Source organism: Cygnus atratus, chromosome 2 (genome assembly GCF_013377495.2).
Source record: "Cygnus atratus isolate AKBS03 ecotype Queensland, Australia chromosome 2, CAtr_DNAZoo_HiC_assembly, whole genome shotgun sequence".
Lineage (NCBI taxonomy): Eukaryota > Metazoa > Chordata > Aves > Anseriformes > Anatidae > Cygnus > Cygnus atratus.
In genome coordinates, this window is record NC_066363.1 from 124,418,161 (window position 1) to 124,430,458 (window position 12,298).

General features: G+C 45.2%; 1 protein-coding gene, 1 long non-coding RNA gene and 2 other non-coding genes across 11 annotated transcripts; all 4 read right to left on the reverse strand.

Annotated features, from left to right (window-relative positions):
- Positions 1–76: 76 nt before the first annotated feature.
- On the reverse strand, positions 77–3,779 carry LOC118256276 (uncharacterized). Of its 8 annotated transcripts, none has more exons than XR_007707818.1 (6): positions 3,701–3,768; positions 2,928–3,037; positions 2,348–2,465; positions 1,805–1,900; positions 964–1,059; positions 77–441 (listed from the first exon to the last, which is right to left on the reverse strand). It is a non-coding gene; the product is annotated as an uncharacterized LOC118256276 (long non-coding RNA). The 8 variants fall into 8 exon arrangements; XR_007707820.1 differs by lacking the exon at positions 2,928–3,037 and adding an exon at positions 2,594–2,632 and having other exon boundaries at positions 3,701–3,760; XR_004781177.2 differs by having other exon boundaries at positions 2,691–3,779.
- On the reverse strand, positions 524–602 carry LOC118256323 (small nucleolar RNA SNORD87). Its single transcript, XR_004781195.1, has one exon. It is a non-coding gene; the product is annotated as a small nucleolar RNA SNORD87 (small nucleolar RNA).
- Positions 1,135–1,212, reverse strand: LOC118256322 (small nucleolar RNA SNORD87). The gene has a single exon (XR_004781193.1). It is a non-coding gene; the product is annotated as a small nucleolar RNA SNORD87 (small nucleolar RNA).
- A 2,930-nt stretch (positions 3,780–6,709) lies between the features above and the next one.
- On the reverse strand, positions 6,710–9,733 carry TCF24 (transcription factor 24). Its single transcript, XM_035563154.2, has 2 exons — positions 9,254–9,733; positions 6,710–6,823 (listed from the first exon to the last, which is right to left on the reverse strand). The coding sequence occupies exons 1-2, from the start codon at positions 9,731–9,733 to the stop codon at positions 6,710–6,712; spliced, it is 594 nt and encodes a 197-aa protein (XP_035419047.2).
- Positions 9,734–12,298: the final 2,565 nt, after the last annotated feature.

Here is a 12,298-nt window from a genome sequence, read left to right on the forward strand (position 1 = left end):
TGTGCCTTCTGCTCAGGTCACCCAGCAGGATCATGCTGCTACAGCTCACATTGCCTTAGCAAAGAACTACAGCCACTGAAAACACAAATTCAGGATTTTATTTACGCAAACACTGCACTGAAAATGAGCATAACAGTTGCCACTGTTAACATTATAAACACTTAGACAAGGTAACACACAAGTTCTCCTACATCTTTTAACACTTGCTTTATCCAAATTTGATCATTCTGAGTGCACTCAACTGCCAATGCTGAGTTCTAACAGTGTCTGCAGGGCTACCTCTCCTCCTAGAGTCACACTCCCACCTGAACTCCATTCAGGTATTATTCACATTTTCACCTGAACTCAGTCTTTGAAGCAAGCAGCATTTCTGAGAAGCAACAAGGGCCACAACAGCATTTCCAAGTGCATTAGAAATCCACACTTCAGACTGTTTTTGATCTGGGGAAAAAAAAACCAAACACTTCAAATTTAGTCAGTTTTCTATAAGCTTTATCAACCTTATACAAAGTTACTAACTTTTACTGGCATTTCAGATTGAAAGATACACATCAATAACCAGTCAGATGGGTAAACGGCAAAGATTTCATCATTATGCCAGTAAAATTACTTCCATAATAGACTTCAATAGAAGTTTTATAAGTTATTTCTGACAAACCATACTAAGGAATGTATATCCTTAAAAGTTTTCAAAGAGCACAACTTTCTATCCTTGCCTCTGCCCAGCTTCTCCCCTGTGATGCTTTTAGCAAAAACTTTACGACTTGTAACAGTGCCACAAGTCAAGAACAGCAAAGGCAGTCAGCAGCCCAGAAGCATCCCTGGCTAACAGGGCACACCTTTGGCTGACATAAGCCAGCACAGCTCCACACAGCAGCAGTGCCCCGTACCCGTCTTCACCAGCTCCCAGTACAGCTGCCTGGAGCCTGAGCGCTGCGCCACCACAGCTGGAAAGCAACTTACCGTCTTCAACAGCCACACTTCTGGGAGTCAGCAGAGTCTGCTGCTGGCTGTACGTACACACACAGCTTGAGGACACCAGAGGTCATCTGATAGCGCCTTTAAAAGACAAAGTAAAATCAGAAACACAGGTAGCAAGTCAAATTGGAACATGATACTAAAAAATACTAATGAGCTGGCACATCAGATACAATGTTATTCATCAAAAAATCAGCTGGGTAAACGGCAAAGGGTTATCATCACTATGCCAGCAAACAGCTTCCTGCCTGTGCTAAGACTGCTGCTATTTCTCCAGGTATCACACACAAGGGGATTTGTTACACTCGTCTCAACAGACGTGCTTCTGGAAATCAAAGCAGAAGCATGTTTCCAACCGTTAAGCACCAGAATGAATTTAGTAGAGCCAGGACCAAGAGAAAAGCTCTCTGGCCACAAGAAATGTAGGTCCCTGCTGATATGTTCAAGCCTTTCCCTTGGGCATGCATTCCACCAGACTGCTGTGGCTAAGTGCTAGCAGGGAGGGTGAATCGAGCACACTGTTCTTTACTTTAGCTGCTCGCTTTCAGCTAGCATCTGTGCATGCTTCCAAGCACAACTTGTGTTTCTCTCTAGCTAAAGTCTGGATTCTCCAGTGCTACCACAAGCATCTCCTGATTCCTTCAGGATTCTTGGATTGCAATTGCTTTGTTCTGAGGAGCAAGCATTAGATGTTTTATAACCACCCATCTTTTAGAATTCTGACATCAAATAAAAGCCTTCAAGAAATTCTCTACTGTCACAAGGTTCGAGGTCAAGAACAAAAAGCAACATTTTAAGTTCATTTAAGAGTAGACAAAAACCTCACCTTCCAATATTCATGCTGACAGCATTTGAAGGAGAAAGAGAGGCCTACTGGTCCATGTCCCAGAGATCAAATAGTTTGTACAAAGGCAAAATTCAGCTGCATAATAAACAAATGGAGTCATTATATAAGCAAAAAAGTTTAGTACAACAAAGAAATATTACTTGAGTCAAGATGGCTAAGAAAATAAGGCTTATATTTAGGCTCCTTGGCCCACAATGTAACAGCCATCACAGCAGCTTGCTAGTAGAGACATATGCCCTATGATGTTTTAACCAAAAATTATAAGACTTGTGACAATGCCACAAGCTGAGAACAGCAGAGCCAGCCAGCAGTCCAAGCACTCAGTAATTAGTCTGTGCTAACTGCGGAATACAATCTAGGACAGTTTAAGACTTAACCCTACATGCAAATGCTCATATTCCTCCTTGTTCCACCTGCAAGAAAATTTAAAAGCCATAAAACAGCTTCAGAAATCTAGACCTAAGGTTCGAGAGGCAGCTCTGGAGGCTTTCCTCAACATTAAGTGCAGTAAGAAATACTCACTTCTGTAGCTCCAGAATTCACGTGACATCTTTCTGCTTGCATGATAGCAGCACAGCACAGTCCAGACTGAAGATTCCCAAAGCCAGAAACCAATTCATCTCTGAAATTCTTTTGCTGCCTAAAGCAAGTAAAAGAAACAAATGAACAAAAGAGGTTTTATTTATGAGAACTCCACTCTGAGCCACTAGCAGAAGGCACCAGCATTTCCCCAGGAAAAGTAAGCCAGTCAAAAAAATACCAATCTACCTGCTGACCTAGTGAAAGCATTGTTGGCTTTATCATTACCTGGGGAGAAAAGCAGACAGCATCAGCTGAGATTAAGTTTGAACAGATAGCACCTTACCTAAGAAGTTCCAGAACAAAGAGTGACTGTAGGATTAAGCTGCTCCTAATGAACGTTCATCACTGGGGAGATGAGAACCCCACCAGGTACAGCAGGACAGCCTTTAACCCTACTTTGTTTGCCCTGCTCTGGGGAACATACTGACACCATAGGTTTTCCTATAGATTGAACCCAAGGTCAGTACTCATGCTATAGCCCTGGGGCTGTCCCTGTTCTCTGACCATTTGGGATCCGTACCTACAATCCAAAAAGGGCATGGTCAGGGTCACCAGCCAAATTCCCCAGCGGGAAAACGGGTGATTTATCTTCAGAATTAGGGCATGCGCTTGCCAATGAAAGTGACTTATCTGCAAAAAAGAAGTCTCTTGAGATGTCTAATTTGTTACTGCTTTGAAGACTCGATGAACCAGAAGATAAAGCAGCCGGCACAGCCTGCCAGGTGCCGAGCGCACTAATTAGACCCATTTTACACCCACAAGCCACGTGCGCGCTCCTGCAAGGCGTGCTCGGCCAGCGGGCACCAGCCTCAACTGCACAGCTCCGGCCTCAGCGTGATGCCATCTGGTGTCAGATCGGCTGCGTTTGGTGACCAAACCCGAGGCAGAATCACAAGAGCGCAACACTCGCTCATCTTTCAAGTGAAAAGCTTATGGCGTTTATAAAACAACGCCAGCAATTACGCCTTTAAGCTCAGAAACCTATCGCTGCACGCCTCACGCGAAGCACCAGGTGTGACCCAACGCCCCCAAAGCCCAGTGCCACCCCTATCCTTTAAACTGTCTCTCTCTTTCTTTTAGTCTATATCCTTTAAACAGAGCCCCCCAGGGGCTGCACCGAGGCAGCAGCAAGCCCAGGACCGCGCCTCACACACGGCCGGGCTCCGCCGCCGGGACAGGGACATAACCCTCGCCGCCCGCCACCACACGGCTTCGCGGAGCCCCCGCACCCCTCTCCTGGCTGAAGGCAGCCCCGGCCAGCACGGCAGCCGCCCACAACCGACCCGGACCCACCGACACACGCGACCCGCCCGGAGCTCCCGCCCCGCTCAGTGCCGCCTGAGGAAAGCACAAAATGGCGGCCGCCCGCGGCGCTTTTGGCGGGCCCGCGCATGCGCAGTGTCCTGCTGCGCAGTGGGGGCGGGGCGGGGAGAGGCGGCCCCGTGAGGGGCCCGGCCCTTACTTGGGGCACCGGCTGTGGGGTGCTGGCATTCCTCAGTGCGCACAAGCACGGTTTAAGCACAATAACCGAGGTTTTCCCAAGTCACCCTGTTAAAAATTGTATCCTGTGGTATTGGTGTCTGAGCACAGCTGGCAGAATATTACCCCAAATGCTGGAAGATTGCCAGTGCAAAATGCCAGACAGTTGTATTCTAGCACACAAAAATACCGAATGTTCTTAGGAAATTTAATGTTCCCTTCAGACATCAGATGTGAAGCAAACAAGTTCAGGAGATCTGTAATAACCTGCCTCGGAAAAAATACTCCTGACTCACAAATACGTCCAATTCTCCTCAAGGACAAAACTGCAGCTGCAATTCTATATATTCCTATAGAGATTTAATCTTCTCTAAGATACTGGTAAAATATTTGCATTGTAACATATATGGCAACAATTTATATGAACAGTATGGGTGCAAAGCAGCCCCTTCTGTTTTCTTGTCCCTTTTATCAGATGTCTTCTGGCAAATAAAAACTCCATCACTTTCACAAATGTCTGAGAGATGTTTTCTCCAAGCCATCTATTCATTACTTGCTATGCTTTTAAAGTGCTTATTCTTACCCGTTTTACAAGTTTACCTCCTGAATAAGCAGTCAGAACCTTTCAATTAAATTAGAGGAAACAGCCTTTAAAATCTGGTGGGCAGTCTTTTTCTTTTTCTTTTTTTTTTTTTTTCCTGGCTTTCGTGAGTTCTGTCCCCTCCAGGTGTATTATTTAAGAGGCACCACTGTTAGGTAAGAGCATGCAATACTCACACCCTGGGTTTTCCCCACGCCATTTCATATGCATGATTCACATGCACGTTACTGCCCACCTGCTGCTGCACAGCAGCAGCTGGAGGTTTGACACTGACTTCTGGCTGAAACTTCACGTGTCCTTTTTTCCCTGACCTGATGCCATTCATTTAGATCCTGGTAACATGCAAAACCTGCCGTCACTATGCTTCTGCCTTGCTATCTGACATTTTCTCAGCCCAAAACATAATCTGCATCTTCCACCTTCATCTGGTACTTCAACGTACTCCTGGCACCCTGCACAGTTGTCAGCGTTTTATCTTTTGCCACCTTTACAACTCCTTCACATCTCCTCTCTAATATCTCTCAATACAAATAGCTGTCCCAACAATGACAGGTTGTGCTAACCCACTTTTTACTCCCATGATTACTGTTCTTTAAAAAGCGAGGCTCTTCTTTACAAGTAGATGCTTGTCTCTGCAAAGCTGGCCTTTTGTATTTTTTTCCATTAAACAGTAGTTCATGTGCTTGAATGGTGCTCACAGGTCTTATCTTATAATAAGCCACTTACAATTGTAAATAAATATATGCCTAAAATAGCTAAATATATATATACACTTAAATATGTATTTTTTAAATATTTAATATATTTTTAGTATTTAAAAATAATACTCTTGTGAAAAGCTCAGAATGCAAAATTGTGGAGCAAAGCTCCAGGTTTTACCATACTTTATCACACTTTGCTTCTCCCACATACCCTAGATGGTCAATCCAGCTACTTCTGATGGCTCTGCTAATTCTGATACACGTTATTACACAGGAGACCCAGTTTTCTGTGACTCAACTTGCAATGACATGCTCAGCATCTCTGAAACGTGTCACAAGTTTCAACCAAGAATGAAATTAACAATATGTTTTTTTTTTGGAAATGGTTGTTCTTACCAGTATTTTGTTTTCCTTTTCTGTCAAATGTTGTTTAAGAACATGAAGTGGTCTTCAGAAAAGTTACTATAAATGTAGAATGTTATTATTAGAAACTACTGGTCCTATGCAATGAGAAACTGAAGTGATACAGATTTTGTAACTCAATAAATAATGTCCAGTGAATAATATTTAATATTTACCTTAACAATAACAATAAATGATATGAAAAGTACAGTGTTTAACAGAACAGATACATTAGACAGTATTGGTGCATTTCATTTCAATTTTTCTTGCCTAAATATAGAAGATGTTTAAGTGAAAAATGTGCCATGAACAAGCCAACTCTTAGAGCTCATTTACTTGAATGTGTGAACCCCACAAAAAAAGACAAGATAAATGAATCTTGATGTCTTGAAAACGCTAGTACTGGGGTAACACTTAAAATACATTTTAAACCCTGCCACACACAACACAAATATATGGATTGATACAGGCAGCACTTAATTTATGTAACTACATTTAACCTGCAGAGCAGTTTGTGTTTGCTGTATGTGTGTAAATATTTTTCTTCACATTTTTACTTGAAGTGAACATGCACCTACATTTTCAAAGTATAACTACATACACTTATGACTATCTGAGGGACAAAGCCCTGTCCTGACTGCTGTCTGTGGGATTTTTGCCATTGGCTCCATGGGGTGAAGAAAGTGCACGCGGTATTTTCACTATTTCCAGACTTGTTGGCCATTTTCTTTTCAGAGCTTGTATTGCACTATACTTAGCCAATATCACATTTCCCCTTCTCCCCCTTTTTTCTGCAGTGTACCTGTTAACTTCCTGTACTGGAGTAGATGAGAATACCTGTTGTTAGCACTATTGCCTCTGTTGCTGTGCTGTATGTTGGTGCTGCCAGCTACTGCCTTCTCCTGTTCCCCCAGTTCAGATACCAGCAACACCCTCTCTGACAGAAACCAATGATAAGCCACATTAAGTTACTGAGGTATTAATTACATTTAAGAATCAAGTCCTTCTGATCCACAAACAGTACTTCAGGAATTATAGCCTGTAGATGTGTTTTTTTTTAAACTTAAATATATATATATATGGTGTAATAAATAACTTTTTTTTTAATGAAAAAGGAGATTAGTTTCGTGAATTTGTTGAAGTTTCTCCTTGGTTTGCACTTTCTCCTTGTGCTGAGTGATTCAAAAACTGTCCCGTAGCTCCAATGTACAACCTGGAACGCATTGGCCATTTCTGCAAGACAAGAGACAAGCACGGTGCTGAAATACTTATGACCTTTGCAGTCTGAATGCAATTCTGAGCAAAGCTTTAAACGCTGATGGAATCATGATACCAGAAAACAGGAAGCTGTTGCTATTCATAGCAGCAGTTTGCCTATTGACAAACAGGTTGCATTTTTTCCACTTACTGGAAAATGTTACTACGAGCTGAGCAATGGAATTGCAGCTTTGGTACTTTCTGTGGGAGTAAACTGTGAGGTACAGTTCCTGAAATCCTCATGAACCAACAAACAGTTGTAAGTCAAGCTGGTGAGGCATCGCACCAGAATTTGTACGGTGCCTTTCTCTCACTGCTCTGCTAGTGAGACAAACCAAAGCGCTCCTGTTGGTGGTGACAGGGTCACTGCTGGGGTAGCCCAGTGTTTGCACCGCTTGCAGCCCGTGTGCATACACCAACTCGTGCCAGCCTGCCCGCATAATACAGGCTAGGTTTATTCTTGCCGCTCACACTTCTCAGCAGCCCTAGAAATCACCGTGCAGTCGGTGTTACTTCAGGTGTGTGCCCTTCTGCTGGATGGGAAGAGCTCAGCTCGAGCTTGATACGCTGCGTTGACTATTGGAGCTGGATGTTTGAAAACATAACGGGTCACACACATGTGATGCAAAGATACCTGAAACAGCCAGCCTGCTCTTCCAAGTACTACTTTTTTTTTTTTTTTTAAAAAGACACTTTTGGGAAATGGCTGGCAGTTTTACTCTGGGTAACAAAGAGGGACATGTCAAATCATTAGAAACACAGTTAAATCCCAAACCTTCTATTTAAAGACACAAAGAAGCAGAACATTCTCACATTGTAAAGACCGTAGGATCTCATTCGGTATTTTTATTTCAAGCTTTGCTTTATGAATTCATCACTAATAAGGCATCTGAGACTTTACCTGGCTTAAAGTCATTAAACACGTTTCTTGTTTGGTGTACACAAAACTGTACCTGCATATGTTAGTTAACGCTTTATATTTAGTCTGCTTGATATGAGTGTGGTCACAGTCCTTATCTGCACCGGCACTCTCATATCCTGCCCTTTGATTTTTTTGAAGCACGTACTGTGATTTATCTGTGACACCTTCATCCCAGCTCCAACTAAAAATTAATTTACTACCCAGAATTTTAGAAAGTTTGGTCAGACTGGTAGGATCTTTAGCAAAACTAACTACAGGTAAATGACACATAAATAGGATTATCAAAAGTAATTTCTAAATGAATCGACTGTTGCTGTATTCCAGTAGCCTGGGAAACGCGCAGCTGGATAATTTAACTGCTTTAATAACTATTTTTAGTGCCAGCAGTAGTCGGCAGCTGTTGAAAAGAGCCGTGAGAGACCTGTGTCCCCTTACCCTGGCCAAGAGAACTCACTGAAGCTAGTGAGAACTTATTTTGAAATACATCACAATGTTTATTTTTTTTTTTGTAAATTATTGCCATCTTCTGATTTATGCAAAGGTTTTGCTTCCCTAATGAGTCTGCTAATCATTTGAATTGCCTAGGAAGCCTACATTCACGTCATGCTTCTTACAGCAACCAACACTGTGAACAAGGAGCTCTCTGTGAATTAGTCACTTTATAGGAATTAGAAATTACTTCACAAATTAATCTTAATTAAATCATTCTGAATTCATTAGCTTCTTAAAAAAAGACCAGCAGTGCTCTAACTCACTCCCTGAGATTGGAGCCAAAGAAAACACCTCATGGTATTTCGGAGTCGCATCGGTCACTGTGCAATGGATTTGGAAACAGTTTCCATCCCCAGGTACTCTTTAGCAGCAGATCCCCTTTCATGCCCTCTCTGCATCTCCAGGACTTTTTTTTTGATTGGGGCAAGGGAAATAGTGGCACATGCGAGATGAAGTAAATGCATCAGAAAAACACCTTCACAGAAGGAATTAATTCACGGCCAGTAATTAATGTCACATTTTGTATCTTGGCTGCCTCAGCAGGAGACAACGCAGGCCTGCAGATGCTGCCATGGCTGGGATCACTGCTGGGGAACATCTCACCACCCTGGTGGCCCTACGGTGGCTTCTGATGGGTTTGGTGAGGGTCTCCCAGGCCTCCACATGGACACTAAGAAGATACTGGCACTCCTCCGCTGCCGCCCCCTCCTTCACCTCCAAGAGATGGTGTCCCACCACGTTTGGGCTTTGACTATATTTGACATTTTTGTGCAAAGTCCCTGAAGCTGGAATAGAAATGCTCCAGGGTATTTCCACCAGGCCCTTGGCACCTAGGTACGCGGTCATACCACTCGGGCGTACTCAGCTAAGGCAGTCTTTTTTGCGTGTGAATTCTAGCAAAGTAAATCAGCTTGAAATCTTTAGCTTCATCTCAGTATTTTAACACCGATTAACCTCCTCACTGAGGGAAGGCTGCTCCTCAGCTGTCCTACCTTGACCGGGTGGAGGTACCCGTCCCCTCGCAGGGCCCCCAAGCCCTCTCCTGGCGCCTCCTCCTCATCCTGCAGGCTGCGCGTGAGGTGCGCGATGTAGGTGGTGGCCAGGAGGAGCACGTCCAGCTTGGAGAGCTTGGTGTCGGGCGGCACGGAGGGCAGCGTCTTCTGCAGCTCCAGGAAGGCCTGGCGCAGGGTCTGCACCCGGCTGCGCTCCCGCGCCGCGTTGGCAGCCGCGGGTCGCCCGGGGGCCGCCCCGGCTCGCTGCCCCGCGGAGGGCGGCGGGGCCTCGGGCTCCAAGCTGGGGCTGGAAGTCTCCTTGCTGCTCTCAGCTAAGTGCCTACAGTCCATGGGCGGCTTCGCCAGCGGGAGGATCCTGTAAGCGACAAGAGTGTCCGTAAAGCCAGGGTTCTGCCGGCCGTGGGCTCCCCTCAGTGCTCTGGACCTCGGCACCGGGGCAGAATTGCGTCTCCTCGCCATCCCCAGCCTCAGCCCCATGCAACTGCCACCGGTGCTCCCACTGGGCACAGGGTACCCTTCTTTAACCTCATCTTTGCAAACAGACGTGGGTTCTGTGTGTATGCACAACAAAATAATTAGCTAAACACAGCTCTCTCCCTGCCCAGAGGAGAAAAAGCACAGAGTGGCATTAAGTCGACCTCACCGTGCTGAAGTGAATGCCTTCCAGAAATAACAATCATCAGAAACCCGAGTTCTGCCAGCTCTAGGATGACTGGGGGTGCCTACAGGCAGGTGTATGAATTTCTTTTTGGCTCACTGTTCATAAAACAGTCCATTTGATGCCACACACAGGCACAGAATCAGACTTAAACCCTTAAACATAAGCCCACAACCCTTAATATAAGCCCTTAAAAAAGTTTAAGTAGTATTATTACACCAAGCGCTTTCTGTCAGTCACTCTTACTCCACAGATCACACGGCTTTTCTGACAAAAACCAGTGCTACCACAGTGGTTCCCATTTACAACCAAGTAAAATTAGGCTGTGATTTTTTTTTAATATACCACTTGTATAATTTGCAGTGTGAGACTGTATATTTTCTGTCGATGGTCTAACAGGTGATTGGGGCTCCATTACCTGCAGAAAGAAAAATGTTATTTGCCAATGCAAATGGAAATGGAGCCACAGAACACAGCACCTGTGTTTTAGAGGGGTGAAATTTGGTCCATGAGTCTAAAGGATCGGGAACGGCGTTCACCTGTCCTTGCACACCTAACATTACGCAAGATTTTCTGCGCTTGTCAAACCTAAAGTCTTGCAAACTGTATTTTGGCCATTGGGGGGCAAAAGAATCCTTTGAAAACAATGGCAGAAAACCTCCTTTGAGCAAAGCCAGAAATAACTGCCGAAAAGTCTTTCCCAACTTCCAAAAGACTGTCAGCTCTACCTGTACTACCACTCAAGTTCCTCAAGGAGTTCATTCAGTTCCCCTGCAATACGCTATTCCATCATTCCTCCCCGAAGCACAGCACTCCGGAGCTAGAATAATACCTGAGGCAGTTGTTCTTCTTCAGGCAAGCCTTCCGAATCCCTCAGGCAGCTCCTGGCTTTCCCCTGTTAGAGAGCTGCTGTTTCTGTGGTGTCCTGGGTAGACAGCAAGGACAAGAACGAGTTTTTAAAGCAGCCAGAGACAATGTAATTTAAAAAGAAATAAATAAAATTGATATACATGAATGTCTAAAACGTGAAGATCTAAATTTACCAAAATTAGACCTTGACTTTGCGAAGTGCTTCAAGAAAGACAAGGAACCCAGACAAAGACTGTGGTAATTATTATCTATATAAAATAAAACTCATGCAAGTCTACATGAGCTTGTCTTGAATGAGGGCAAAAAAAAAAGCAGTCCTTAAATTGTCTATTTCCTTTAACTTAAACTTAAAAGAAGGTGATAGCGTATTCTTTCTTGGTATTTTTCCCTCCCAGTCACAGTTGGTTCTGCGCACATTTTAGTGGCAAAAACATCATCTCCTTTGCCGCTGCTGAGTCAATATAGTCATGGACAAAAGCAGAAGTCTGTGTTACTGCTGGTTTCATCAACAAGATTTCTTGTTCACCATCCCATCGAATCCCTCTGAAGCAAAGAAGTTTTATCCAATTACTGGAAAAGTCCAAGTTGCACAAGGACACAGACACATTGGGTTAGCAATACCAAAATGCAGGCTTAAGGCAGGTTTGCATGCAATTTTGATTTCGCCGTGTTGGTGCGCAACCAAATTTACAACTATAATGCACATGACATGCAGAACATAGGAAAGCATGTACCTAAAAACCGCATCTCCTTGCACGTCCCTCTGAAGCTGGAGCTTTCCTTGCAGCGGCTTCACATCTACACGGGATGGAGCCCCGGGCCTGAGGAGAAAGAAGCCAAAACCCAGCTGTGGGCACGGGAGGTGCCCCTCAGGTAGCTGCAGCAACACCCAAGGGCCCGGGAGCACCCGAGGGGACGCACACCCGTGCTTCTGCTCCACGGAGCGGGACCCGCACCCCTCCTCAGCCCAGCCCGAAACCTTGCGGGGCCAGGTTCCGCCGCTGATAACTGAGGCAAATAAAAACCCTCCGGGCAGCGACAACTCCCCACCTCGCTCCCTTTCGGATTTTGTGAGAGGAGGTTTGGCTTTTAAGGCACCTCAGCCCCCCCCCACCCCGCAGAGCTCCACCGGGCCAAGGGCAGCGACCGCCCCTCGCCGGGCGGGGCTCGCCCCTCACGGGCCGCCAGGGGCCGGGGCCGGCCTCGCCTCACGCCCGGGCCAAGGTGGAGCCCGGGGGGCTTTGGGCCCACAGAATCGGGTGATTTTTTGCTTTGCCTCAACCCACTCTTTGAGTTTTCCAGCCCTGCTGCAGCTGTTTCTTCTTCTCTGTTAGAGATACGAGGCTGTGCCGCCGTACCTCTGCGCTGTATTTCACTTCTGAGGCTCGCAGAAGAGCCGTATTTCACGTGTGATTTAGGTACAAAACGGAGACAGTGCCTTGTTTTTCCAGGTACACTTTGCTCTCTTCACATAAATCACTCTCTGGTGTTACACC